At 38.4% G+C, this 13,306-nt stretch overlaps 1 protein-coding gene across 1 annotated transcript in view; it reads left to right on the forward strand.

Annotated features, from left to right (window-relative positions):
• Positions 1–1,633, forward strand: part of Ankrd31 (ankyrin repeat domain 31) — a 184,291-nt gene extending 182,658 nt beyond the window's left edge. Inside the window, 1 exon segment of the mRNA XM_077791084.1 lies at positions 1,486–1,633. Coding sequence (XP_077647210.1) covers positions 1,486–1,633 — 148 coding nt within the window.
• Positions 1,634–13,306: the final 11,673 nt, after the last annotated feature.

A 13,306-nucleotide genomic window follows, 5' to 3' on the forward strand; every position in this document is an offset into this window, starting at 1 on the left:
GTAGGGGACAGTGTCTTGTGGGAGAAGGGACTAGTGTAAATGATAGTGTTTAATTGATGAAACCAAACCAACTTTGATGAAATATGTTTAATTATTGAAAGCCTTATTTCTGTGGTTTTTCCTCAGAGAAAAATATTCCCTACCCCCAACTTTTGTGGGATACCTTGTCTCAGAAAGTCTAAAAAACCAAAGCTATTAATATAGGAATTATTATGTTTATATATAGACCATGGGTTAAAAAGTCAAAATCCTTTGTATTATAAGTGACAGCTTAAAAATCTTATCCAGATTGGCTTAAACTTCCAAAAAAGGAATTTTATTGATGCATTACATGAAAAGTCAGGAACAGGTCTTCAAGCTTTATCCAGGATTTGAACAGCATGACTAAGCACCCAGTTTCTCTGCTTTCCATTTCTTAGCTCCATTTCCCATTTCAGCTCCATCCTAATAGCCTCTCCTCATTATCCCAGCTCTATATTCTACCAGGTTCAAGTCTAGCAAAGAAAAATATATATGGGGCTCTTTCCTAAAAGACCCAATAGCAATCGTATTGCATCTTCACTTTACTTTGAATGGGTTATATTCTCTTTTTTGAATCAAAGCCTACTTACTGATTGGCTCAGAGCTAAATAAATCATGTGGGGAACAACTTCACCAGTTGTTGGTGAACTTCAACTTCACATGGACCAAGTGTGGGGGAAAAGGATGTTCATACGGAAAATCATAAATGAGTACTAGGCATAAAAAAGTCACTGACCTGAAGATATCTAGTGTAAAACATATCACCTAGGATTATGAACAAAGCTCTGAGACTATATGGGTATCTCTAACTAAAACTGTCTGTTGGAGGTTAACAATTGGGGAGCAGAAAGAAACCAGTTTTATGATCACTGACCCCTTAAACTGGCAGAGCCAGAAGAACCCTCTTTAATCATCAGTCCTCTTCATCTCTCAGAAATGAAAGTTCAGAGAAACCATGTAACTTTCTTGAGACCACACACCAAGTTTGTGGTAGAGGTAGGACAGATCATCTATCTTCCAGCCTAATATTCTTTTCAGTAATAAATAATAATGATAATAATAGCTAATATTTATTGAATATTTGCTATATGCCAGGGAATTTGCTAAGCATTACACATGCAAAATCTCATTTAATCATCACAACTGTCTTGTTTCTAGTTTATTGGAAATTGAGGCATTGAGGCAGAGGGGCTTGTTCAGTTACCTTAAGAAGCTTCCCTCATCCTTTTCCAAATGCTCTTATTTTGGACTGCAAACAGGCCTCTCTCCCAAGGTCAGCCAGAACTGGTTCATAGTTTTGCCTCAGGTACAAAAAATGGAATGAGTGAAGAATGCCCTGGTCAAAGAACCTGTTATATGTCCTCTCACATAGATTTTATTAGATTCTAGGATTTATAATAAATTTAAACCTTACATTGGGAAAGGCAGTTTTTAATTTCTCAATTTCCTGATGCATGTTTAAACAGGCACTTCCAGAGAGTCAGTGCAAAACATCCCACATCATCTACAAATCAATGAAATACTTTTAATCAACGATCAAGAATTTCTCCCATGCCATATAATGGATCAGCATTGGAAATTCTATGTGGAATGTGAGGAACTAACATTCTAAAGCTTTGTTGTTTTCAACAATTTTTTAGGTATTTGTTCATATTATCAACAAACCTTTTTCTTTTATCTTGTGTGGTAGGCCTACTAGTTGTACTTTACTAGTTGCTACTCAAGATGTATATTTACTGTTATAATAAAACTATAACTTTTCACCTGTTATGGTAAGTTTAATACTTTTTTTGCCATTTTGGCATTTCTTTATTGGCTATCTGGCTTCCCTTTTACTAACAAACTGAAAACTAACCTTCCTATAGGTACTTCTACCTTTGCATAAACAACAGATGGTCTTTAAGGAAAGTGAGAATGCATGTAACTGTGATTCATAGATAATGGCTCCAAAAAGACCCAGGTAAAATGACTCACTAAAAACAAGAACATCAAATTCCAACATCTTCCCCATTTAATTTGAATTTATCTCAAAATCAAAATGTAAAATTGTAAATGAAGTTTACATTTCATAAAAGTGTAGGTCTAGAATTATTAACTGTGCTAAGTCTTAGAACAAAGAATGAGTCAAAATTTGGGGGCCAGTTATCTATATAGGATATACTTCACCTTTGTCTTTTGCTACATTGCCATTAAGGTTAAAAAGCAAAAAAAAAAAAAAAAAAAAAAAAAAAAAAAGATATACTCAAGAGCTTTATCAGTTTTCTCAAAGCTCTTAATCTTTGATGACCAAATCAGTCTTTACTTATCCTTCATTATCCCAAGATCCCAAATAAACCTTTTGACTTGGTGGCCTTATTCTATCTCTTCTCTGTCACTAGATCAAGAAGTCAAAATTGAAATAAAAAAATTGAAATAAAAATTTCTAGATTTCTTTTGGGGGATAAGATAGAGTGTTGAATAGAATCTTCAGAAATACTTTTAGAATTTATAAGAAACTCATTAACAATTCATTCCAAGGAAAGAAATTATAGGGTTGATGGGGTTGGGGATATAGCTCAGTTAGTAGAGTGCTTGCTTTGCATGCACAAGGCCCTGGGTTCAATCCCCAGCACCACCAAAAAAAAAAGTAAAAAGAAATTACAGGGTTGGGGAATTGAGAAGAAAGGAATACTTCCTTTTAACTACATGTACCTTTTGACAGCCTTTGAAATTGGTACCATGTATATATTCATTCTATTCCGATAAAAAACTCAATATCTGAAATCATCTGGAAAGGTTTTTCTGTTAATAAAAGTACAAAGAGGGGCTGGGAGTGTGGCTCAAGCGGTAGCGCGCTCGCCTGGCATGCATGCGGCCCGGGTTCGATCCTCAGCACCACATACAAACAAAGATGTTGTGTCTGCCGAAAACTAAAAAATAAATATTAAAAAAAAATTCTCTCTATCTCCTCTCTCTTTAAAAAAAAAAAGTACAAAGATATTGAATCATTCTATTTTTCTTCCTTCAAGAGTCTAATAAAAATGTTTGAAATAGAATAACCCTACATATTGTAATGTTTAAGAACTGACAGAAATTTATTGTTTCATTATAACTTCTTTAGAATACCATATTTTTTTGGATACTTACATAATCCAGATTAGGTGGTATATTTGGCCTTATTTTTAAGAAAATATTTTAAATATGGGCTATATATAAATACATTTATATGAAATATACAAATTGTTGGATAATGTTTAATGCAAACTCTGCTGTTATTAAAGAAATAAAAATCATATACCTTTCTGTTTATGCATAACATATTTAGCAATATAAATATTTATAGTGTATATATACTTTTTATATGTATGGCTATGAAAATGTGTATTTGATAACTGTGTGGGGTGGGGGAATTATAATTTACAGAAGTCATACATTCTAAGTTTATAATTCAAAAGGTCTTAGAATCCTAAGTTTCCATTTTAGTGATCAAATTCTTAATTTCTCAAGCCCATTTATTATAGTCTATATGCCACTCTCTTGCTCTTGAAATAAGCTGAGTATTAAACTAGACAACAAAAGGGTCTACTCCAACCAGAGTTGGAGAGAGACACCTTACTCTAGATCTTCTCTGTGAAAACACTAGGCAATTTGGGGTATTTGCTAGATGCTTTGCTTCTTCTGGACTCTAAATAAACTTTTACACTAAGCCATAGATGGGACCTTGAAGAATATCTAATAATTCAGCATTCTACTTGATATTTTCACATTTCTATAAAACTGATTTCTAGAACACCTCAGGGTATACCCATCAAGGCAGTCTATTCCCTTTCATATTATTAGTCCTAAGTGTTTCAAAACGGTTATCCCAATGTCCTAGTTTCACAACCCTATTATGACAAAATAGTAATTCTTTGTAAAGGCCAAATCATTATAGCACAAACTTACACTGACTTGATTGATGGAAATTTGCAAGCATACATCTTTGCCCTTTCTGCTCTTTCATTTACTCCTCCTCCTGAGTTCATTTTTGTCCTTATCAGTATCTATATAGACTATAGCAACAGCAATCCTAATCCATTTCTCTTATCCAGCTCTTTCTCATATAAAACACCTGTGGCACACTGCTGTCAAATTATTTTTAAAAATCTATGTTGCTTCCCTGCTGCTGCAAGAGTAAACTCTAGGCCCAACATTCAAGGTTACCTACGTCTGGTCCTAACATAACCTTCCAACTTCATCCTCCAGTGATCTCTGTTAGACTTCTTTTTCATCCCTAGTGAGTTAAATCATGTCCCCCCACCCCAAAATTCATGTTGAATCCTTAATATCCATACCTCAGACTTATTTTGGAAACAGGGTGTTTAAGAGATGATTAAGATAAGACCATTTAAGGTGGACCCTGATCCAATCTGATACCATTATAAGAAGAGGAAGTGTGGATACACAAGGACACCAAGGATGAGAGGACATAGCAAAAAGGTAGCCATGTACGAATCAAAGAGATGCCTCAAAATGGAACCAGTGATTCCAACAGTTTGATCTTCGATTTCATGCCTCCAGACTGTGAGAAATAAACTTATGTTTTAAGCAATCAAATGTGTGGTATTTTTGTTATGGCAGACTTAGTAAATTAATACAGTCTCTAACTCACCCCTTGTATATATTATTTTCCCTACCTAGAATGTTCCCTCTTCCCCTGCTCATGTTTTCCTCATTCTTTGAGGCCACTCTTGATGTATGAATTGTATTGCTTAGTTAGACTACCTTAATCCAAGCACTTAACATTCACTGCCTACTATAATAGTTTTCTTTTCATGGTTTATCTCCCACAAGTGTATGAAAAATTTGTTGAGATCAGGTTCAGAGTTTTACGCTTTGTATTTCCTTAAGATATCTTCAACTTAATAGATGCTCTGTTAGGGTACTTTCAGATACAGTGACAGAAAAGCCTACTCAAGATGCTTTAAGCAGTAAGGAAAATTTACCTCACTCAAAAAGTTCAGAAGTAGGAACTTCAGGGCTGTTAATTCTTCAACTGAACAAAATCATTATTGTTCCCTTTTTTCTTCCAGCTACCTTCACAGTGCCAAGATGGCTCTGCTTTTACAGGTAAGTGTATAAGCGGTATCATTAGAAGAAAAGAGACATTTTCTTCTAATTCACTTCTTTTGCAAAGAAATCTTCCGTAAACACTCCCATCCCACAGGAAACTTGTGTCTCATTGACTAAAATTGAAACATCTGCCATTCCTCTGTCCCTAGCCAGAGAAGTGACTTTGCCTTCATTGTTTGAGAGAAGTACGTGCCCAGGTGTGGGAGAGCAGTTAGCTGTACAAATTCCAGACTCCACCAGTTAGAATACAAGCAAGGGATGTGTGTGTGTGTGTGTGTGTGTGTGTAAGGGATTAGGATAAAATCAAATAGTTTCAAGTCTTTGTTGTAAGCACTTTGTTCCATTAACTCATTTTTTTAAAGAGAGAGAGAATGAATATTTTAATATTTATTTTTCAGTTTTCGGTGGACACAACATCTTTATTTCATTTGTATGTGGTGCTGAGGATCGAACCCAGCGCCCCGCGCATAGCAGGCAAGCGCGCTACCGCTTGAGCCACATCCCCCACCCCCCATTAACTCATTTAATTCTTACCATACCCTATGAAATTTTATCATCTTTTTTTTTAGGAAACTGAGGTACAAGATGAAGTTATTTGGCCTAAAGTCACACAGCTATGAAATGATAGAACTAGGAATCAAACCTGGTAATCTGGCTTAAGAGCTCATGTTGTTTGGTGCCAAGCATTTTTTTCTCACTTAGCCAGACGTTATCTTCCTCAGTATATGTTAAGTGATTAGAACAGTGTCAGCATCATTCTGAATGACAGTAACCCTATTGGTTCCTTCCACCTACACATTCTAATGGAATCAGTTTGCTCACTGTGAGGAATGACATGCAGAGCACACAGAGATACTGTAAGAAATGGAATGTAGAGGTCAACTGATGAGTTCTAATAGGAACACATTTATATCTGCTCTCAAGGTTCTCTTAGTCTAAGGAGTTGTGCCTCAATTTTCTTGGGAACTATCCTTTTGCTTTAAATGAATGAATGTGCTATAGCACTTGGATTTTAAGAGACTTTGGATTTTCTGTGCTGCTGAGTGTCAGGCAGGCTGAACAAATGTTAGCTGCAGGATAACCTGAGCACTCAAACCCCCCTCTGTCTGGTCCTTTATCACCTGTTTGTGTCAAGTCTGAATACTCAACCTCGCTCAAGGCTGAACACTTGACCCCCACCCATCTGGTGCAACAGAAACCCACATCTGACCCCTGCCCCATCTGCCTGAAGGCAGAAGACACTCTTAGCAACTACTGTATGATCCAATCACTGTATGCCAACAAGGCAGCTTGCAGACCCCAAGACCCCATTGGATTTTGGCTATAAAAACTCCCTCCTGAAGGGCCCTCTCTCTTGTGCTCTCTTTTTTTCCCCTCCCCTCCCCTCCCCTCCCGTCCCCTCCCCTCCCCCTCCCTCCCCCTCCTCCTCCTCCTCTTCTTCTTCCTTCTCTCTCTCTCTCTCTCTCTCTCTCACTGCTGCAATAAAGATCTCTTGGTCACTCCAAGTGTTATGGTCACTTTCCTTTCACTGAGGGCTAACGGCATATAACTACATAACTTCCACCTCCTGTTGTTTCCTCATCTCATGTTTGTTGAAATATTTTACAGAAGGAAACATCCTTTTTTTTTTTTTTTTTTGTAGTATTGGGAATTGAATCCAAGGTCTGTGCATGCTAGGTAAGAGCTGTAACACTGAGCTACATCCCCAGCCCACATGTATCTTTCTTAAACGTAAAAGCCATGAAATGTGGTTTGTTTCTGTTGAAATTTCAGCATAATGTTCTGATGTCCCTAAATTCTTTCACCTAAATAAGAGGAACAAAATTTGAGACCATGTCAAGTCAACTTTCTTCAGCATTAATTTAATCCCCAAGTTCAGAATTCACACAGGATTTTAAATGCCTTGGACATATTTGTAAGTTCAAATTCTTTGAAGTAGGCTACTTTGCCAAGGGCTTTAAGGCAGTAGATGCAAACATATGAAGTTGTAATGTCAGTAGTATGCTTCTAGATGGTAAAAGTAATGTTTGTTTTTAGCTGTTCACAAAACACCTTAGAGTCCCATAATGTGACAATTTGGACTGAAATATGAAGTCAGGTCTTGTCCTTTAAAGCTAGAGACAAGGAAGTGGCAAGGTGAGTTGCCTAGCTGGAGAGTAAGCATCACCATTCACCTAATTCCCCTCCACATAGCTTTTGTTGTTCTTTATTATTGCCTACACAGTATTCTTCATGAAATGATTCAACAGAATGAACCCAAACTGTGTGTGTGTGTGTGTGTGTGTGTGTGTGTGTGTGTGTATAAAATAGTCCCAAAAGAATAGATGATGGAAATGAAGAGGTTCAAGAATTGGTCCTTGTCGTCCCCCCCAAAAAAAAATAATGGATAAATAAAAGAGTAAACAGTCAAATTTGGAAGAGCCCAGCTCTGTGCCACAAATGATTTTCTGTATAACAATGAAGCCCAAGGAGCCCCTAAAATCTAGAATTGTGGAACTTCTTTCCCTTTAGAATCCAAGAAAGATGGTTTGAGCCTCTAGCCTATATATAGGGCGAAATCTAGCAGCCAATGTGGTACATTTTCCAAGGAGGTACTCACATTCCCCACTGTATCTGCTTTTCTATGGAACTTTCCATCAGTGTGCTGAGCAGCGTGGATCCTGAGCATTGCTCTCAATCTCTAGTGCTGAAACCACCTCCCACACCCCTCTGCCCCATGCTCATCTACCCCAACCTGGTTGTTTTCCCACAACTCTCCCCCACCCCAGCTGTGTGGAGCAGGCTTTACTGACAGCTGGCTAGCTGGTAAAGGGGAAAGAGTTATAGCACAGCACAGCAAATGAAACCACTAAACACAACTTCCACCACAGGAAGTTTCTCCTTGATGTTCTTACCTGGGGTTCAGCAAGCAGGATTGGATAGGCCTGTAAGTACTGCTCTAGACTGACATCTGGGCTCCACCACTCACTAGCTATGGAACCTCATAATCCTCGTAATCCTCCCTGGGTCTACTGGTGGACTCTCTCCTAAGATTTTTGTGAGAATTAAATAAGATAATCTGTACAATCAGGCATCCATATGGCTGGTATAGGGTGATTGCTCAATAAATGATAGCTGCTAAGAGAATTGTTTGGGATTATGTGCCCAAATTCCCCTTTCTCAACCTCTGATTAATAACCCTGCTGCATTGAAAAAACACACACAGCAGAATCTTCAAGAATGAGTCTGGGCATTATTAGTTTCTTAAACTCCCTAGATGATTATAATATGTAGCCAGATTGAAAATCATTGCTACAGACTCTTCAGTTCCACTTTTGGCTTTCCTAGACTATGAGTCACCTTTCTCCAGGCCTGGAAGAGAAATCCAGAATTTCGCATTTCCTCCCATTTCCTCCCATTCTATTATAAGCTTATTGTTTTAACTCTCTCTGTCTTGATCTTGCCCATCTAGGAAGTGCCCAGAGGGGCTTGGCTTTCTCACCATCAAAATATTCTTCTAGGTGAATATTCTATGGCCATAAAAAGCAGGAGATTACATTTAGTTATTGTTTTTAAATGACCTTTTTTACACAATAGAAGTATTAGAGTCCAAATTGGGTTATAGTATAAGTCACTGTATGTGTCCTTCCAGAGTGGAGCTCAGGGATTCAACCATAGGACACAAGAAGCTGAAAGCCACTAGAGCAAAACATGGCAATATGTTCAGAGTTCTTATAAAATATTCCTGCAGATCTTAAGGGGGTTTCATCCTTGCCTCTGTGCTAGAATCACCTGATGAGCTTTAAAACTCTGCCCCAAGCTGAGACCACCCCCAGAGATTCTAATTTCACGGGTCTGGGTGCCAGATGACTCCAGTGAGTAGCCACTGACTTCTGTGGTCTGCTTTTATCACTCTACTTTCCTCTCCTACCCCCAATCACTGAGTTATTTCTGTTTCCCAAACTGTCTCATTAAAAGAATTACCTATGCTTCTTAAAAATAGATTCCTGAGCCCCACTCCACGTTTACTGAATCAGATCTTCTTGCAAAATTTTTTGACAGATTCTTAGGTGAGTCTAACAGGCAAATGTGAGAAACATTAAATTAATCAAGTTATTTATTTTCCTTTATAAAATTTTAAAAATTGTACATATTTATGGAGAATAGGAAGATGCTGTTTAATCATCAAATCAGAATAATTAGTGTTTCCATCTCCTTAAGGCTTTATAATTTTGTTGGGAACCTTCACACTCCTGTATTCTAGTTCTTTATGAAATATACACTAAATCATTGCAAATTATAGTCACCCTCCTGTGCTGTACATACTAGAACTTATTTCTCTTATCTGTTTTTCACTATTTCCCAATCCTTCTCTATTTCTTCTTCTCCTACCCTTCCTATTCTCCAGTGACCACTATTCTATTTTCTAGTTCTATGAAATCAATAAAACAAGTCAATTCATTTTCAGTTGATTAAGATTAATTTATTTATTATAAATAATGAGCACAATGTGTGCCCTATATTATTTTAGGTGCTAGGACTACAGCAGAGAACAAGCCAAAGTTCATGTTGAACTTTCATTATATCCTCATGTTGAGGATATAATGTCTAGGAGAAAACAAATTTAATTTCAGATTGTGCAAGTACTGAATGACACTTATGAATAACAAATATAGTTTTGCAGATCTTAATAGGCTTTTGCTAGTCCAGACCAAAAATGATTCAGTACACCCCAGCCTACCACATGTGCTGGTGATATTTACAACTAAAGAAATGGAAGTGACATACAGAAAACAAAAGTGAGGTACAGCTGGATTGGTCACAAACTTGGCATTGGCCTTATTTGAACAAGGTTCAACAGCTGGCTGCCTATGATTGACTGAAACTCAGCTGCTGTGATTGGCTGACACTCAGCTTTCCATTACAAAGGCAAATTCCCAGTTTGTTTACATACTTACTTAGGTTGCAGTTCTTTTTTTACCTAAGGACTCAATTCACAGAGGCCTCTTCAGGCCAAGCTTACTTTGATCTACTGTGTCATCAAGACTGTACAACATGGGCTGGAGATATAGTGTAGTGGTAGAGCACTTGCCTAAGAAGTGTGAGGCCTTTTGATCCCCAGCACAGCAAACAAACAAATAAACAAACAAAACCCTATGGCAAAATAAGCCCCAAAAGTGATGGGTACGGGGTTATTTTTAAAAGGGTAGCCAGGGAGGTCTAGTTCTGAGAAGCTGCATCTGAACGGAGAACTGGGTGATTAAAAAAAAAAAAAGAAAAGAAAGAAATATGCTTACAAATTCCATTGCAACCATACTTATATAATTTTATTCTATATGGCTCATGTCTCCTAAATTAGATGGGATTTTCTTAAGGTCAGGGTCTGTCTTATATTTTTGTATTCTCCCATAGCAACCAGTGTAGTGCTTTGCACAAGCAAGAACTCAGTGACTCATACTAAAACACATTTCAACCTTAAATATAAGCATCTCTAAAGACTCAGCCAACAAAGGATCCAGCAAGTTACCTGCTTGCTAAGACAAAGAAAATCCAGGAAAACAATGAGATACTCAACCCCAAGGCTAGACTTTCTACTTGCCTCCAGTTATAGCAGATTCTTATCAGAAAGTCTTCAAGATATGCCAAGACTGGTCATCTGGAGAGTGACTCCATTCTGGTGAGATCAGGCACTGAACTCTGAGTACCAATTTCTGCTGGCTTACCATCCTGTGATGTAATTTCCATTCTTTTGTCTTCCCCTACTTCTTACCAATGTCTTTTATTTCTTAAAGGTAATCACCCCTATTAAAAGTTCTGCAGAAGGCCACTGGATCCTATGAAATCTCTTAAGGATAAAAGAAGAGTCTTCAATATACTGAAATATACTGAAAAATTCTCAGAAGGTTTGGTGAAACCAGTTCAGGTCATCTAGGGAAGGTTTTTCACATTTCCAGTTTGGGACTCCTCTATCACTTTTAGGGAGGCTTTCCATTTCTTGTAGCAATCCCTTTTCTTCGAATGCTTTCTCTGCATTAAAAACATTTTACGGTCAGAACTGGAAGGCCCACCCAGAAGATAACATCATGGTAGGGGAAATTCCTGAACAAGGAATATCCAGAGCAGTGTGTTTCAAACTTGCTGTACAACTGATTTGTTCTCTGATCTGGACAAGTTACATAATCCCTTTGAGCTTTTGGATCCATGATTATAAGATATGATGTTCCTTTCTCTGATAATATTAAAGTTACCAAAAGGAGAGAGCACTTTATTTTCTACTTTTTGTGGTTTTGGGGATCCAGCCCAGGGCCACACACATGCTGGGCAAGTGCTCTACCACTAAGCTACACTCTCAGTCCTGAGGGAACTTTAAAGCATGCTGATTACTTTATAGCATAATATTATCACATAAAAGTAATTCATCATGCTCTCGTGCTTGGTATGGTAGATATTTACATTCCTTTGGCCTCTCATTTCGGCATGAAACTTCAGAAGTAAGATTCTGCCAGACGCACATTCCCCCTTAAAGCGGTGCTTTTAATAGCCCTTCTTGCTTATCTTTGCTTTTCTTACTTTCTCCCCCTTCCCCCTTACTTTTCTTACTTTCTCCCCCTTCCCCCTGTACTTTGCTCACCCCCACCTTAGAGAAGTCCCCTAGTGGCATCCCCAGTGACTGTTCTGTTGGCTGAATTCCTCAAGCACTGCTGCCTTTTGGCCCATAGACTGTCATTTGGCCTCAGTCCATTGGCTCTAAGCATCTTCTGAGTTATTTATGTTCTGAACAAGGCCTACCTCTGCAACTGGAGTTTCCTTGAAGGCAGGGGTTGTGATTTATACCTCTTTGCATCCTCAGTTCAGGCAATGTATTTTCATTAACAATGACTTTTAGGGTTGATACGTATTAGTGTTCCCCCAAAATTCACGTCTACCTGGAGCCTGCTAATGTGATTTTACTGCAGATATGATCAAGTTAAGATGAGGTCATGTTTAGGATGGGCCCTGAATCCAATGACTGGTATCCTTAAAGAAGAGAGAAATTTGGGGGCTGGAGCGGTAGCTTAGTGGTAGAGCACTCACCTGGCACGTGTGGGACTCCAAGTTCAATCCTCAGCACCACATAAAAATAAAATAGTAAAATAAAGGTGTTGTGCCCAACTATAAAAAAAAAATAAAAAGGAGAGAAATTTGGAGACAGGAGAAATTCAGGAAAGAAGGCCATGGAACAGATCTGGAGTGATACTGCTGCAAGGATTGCAGGGAGCCAAGAAGAGGCAGAGGGGGGTTCTCCACTAGAGCCTTCAGAGGAGTCACAGCCTGCCAACAAATAAATTTCTGTTGTTTAACTAGTCGCCTGATTTGTGGTAATTTGTTAGTGTAGTTCTAGGAAAGTAGTATAAGAATGCTGAGTACAACAAACCTGCTTCAAGCGTGGCAGACGCACAATTCAGCCTTTGGTGACCTACTTTCAGAAGCCCTGAGGAAGAGGTTGGGCCAAGGTTTCTAGGGAAGGAGGAGAGTAATTGAAGGCAATGAATGGAGAGGAGAGGAAAAGAGCTGGGTATGGTCTGTGTTTGAAACAATCCAAAATGAAGTGCGTGAACTCTAAGTTGAAGATGTTTTTAAGGTCCCATCACAGAAGTGGTTTACTCTAAGACAAATAGTTGATCTGAGAATTGAAGATAGGAGAGAAATTAAGTGAATAGCTATTCACTTTGTGATAATTCAAAATAATAAAACTGACCTACTTGGGAGGCAGTATGTATTTCCTAGAATGCCTTGCTTGAGATAATTGAAGCTGATGATGACTGATGATCCTTTCCAACCCTGGAGGCCTGGGTTCCCCCTCTATGGTTAAGAGCAGGATGACCATTCAGACCACCTCAGTTCTGAATTCTGGCTCTGTCACTTACTGGCAAGTTATTTCATCCCACTTGCCTCCATCTCTTCATTTGTAAAAATCAGAATAAAAATAGCACATATACCCCATATAAAGCTTGAGATTGAAAGATTTAATCTGCATAAGTGGCTGCAAACAGCACACAGGATGGATAAATAGAAGCTTTGGTGGTTAGCATCAGCAGCAGCAGCGGCGGCGGCGGCGGCAGCGGAGGGGGCGGGGCATCACCCTCCTGTGCAGAGGAAGGAGACTCAGAAAAGGTAAATCATGTGAACTTTAATCGCTCCGCCAGAAAGAAAAGATCCCACTAGGAAAGAGACG

This window comes from Urocitellus parryii, chromosome 1 (assembly GCF_045843805.1).
Source record: "Urocitellus parryii isolate mUroPar1 chromosome 1, mUroPar1.hap1, whole genome shotgun sequence".
Lineage (NCBI taxonomy): Eukaryota > Metazoa > Chordata > Mammalia > Rodentia > Sciuridae > Urocitellus > Urocitellus parryii.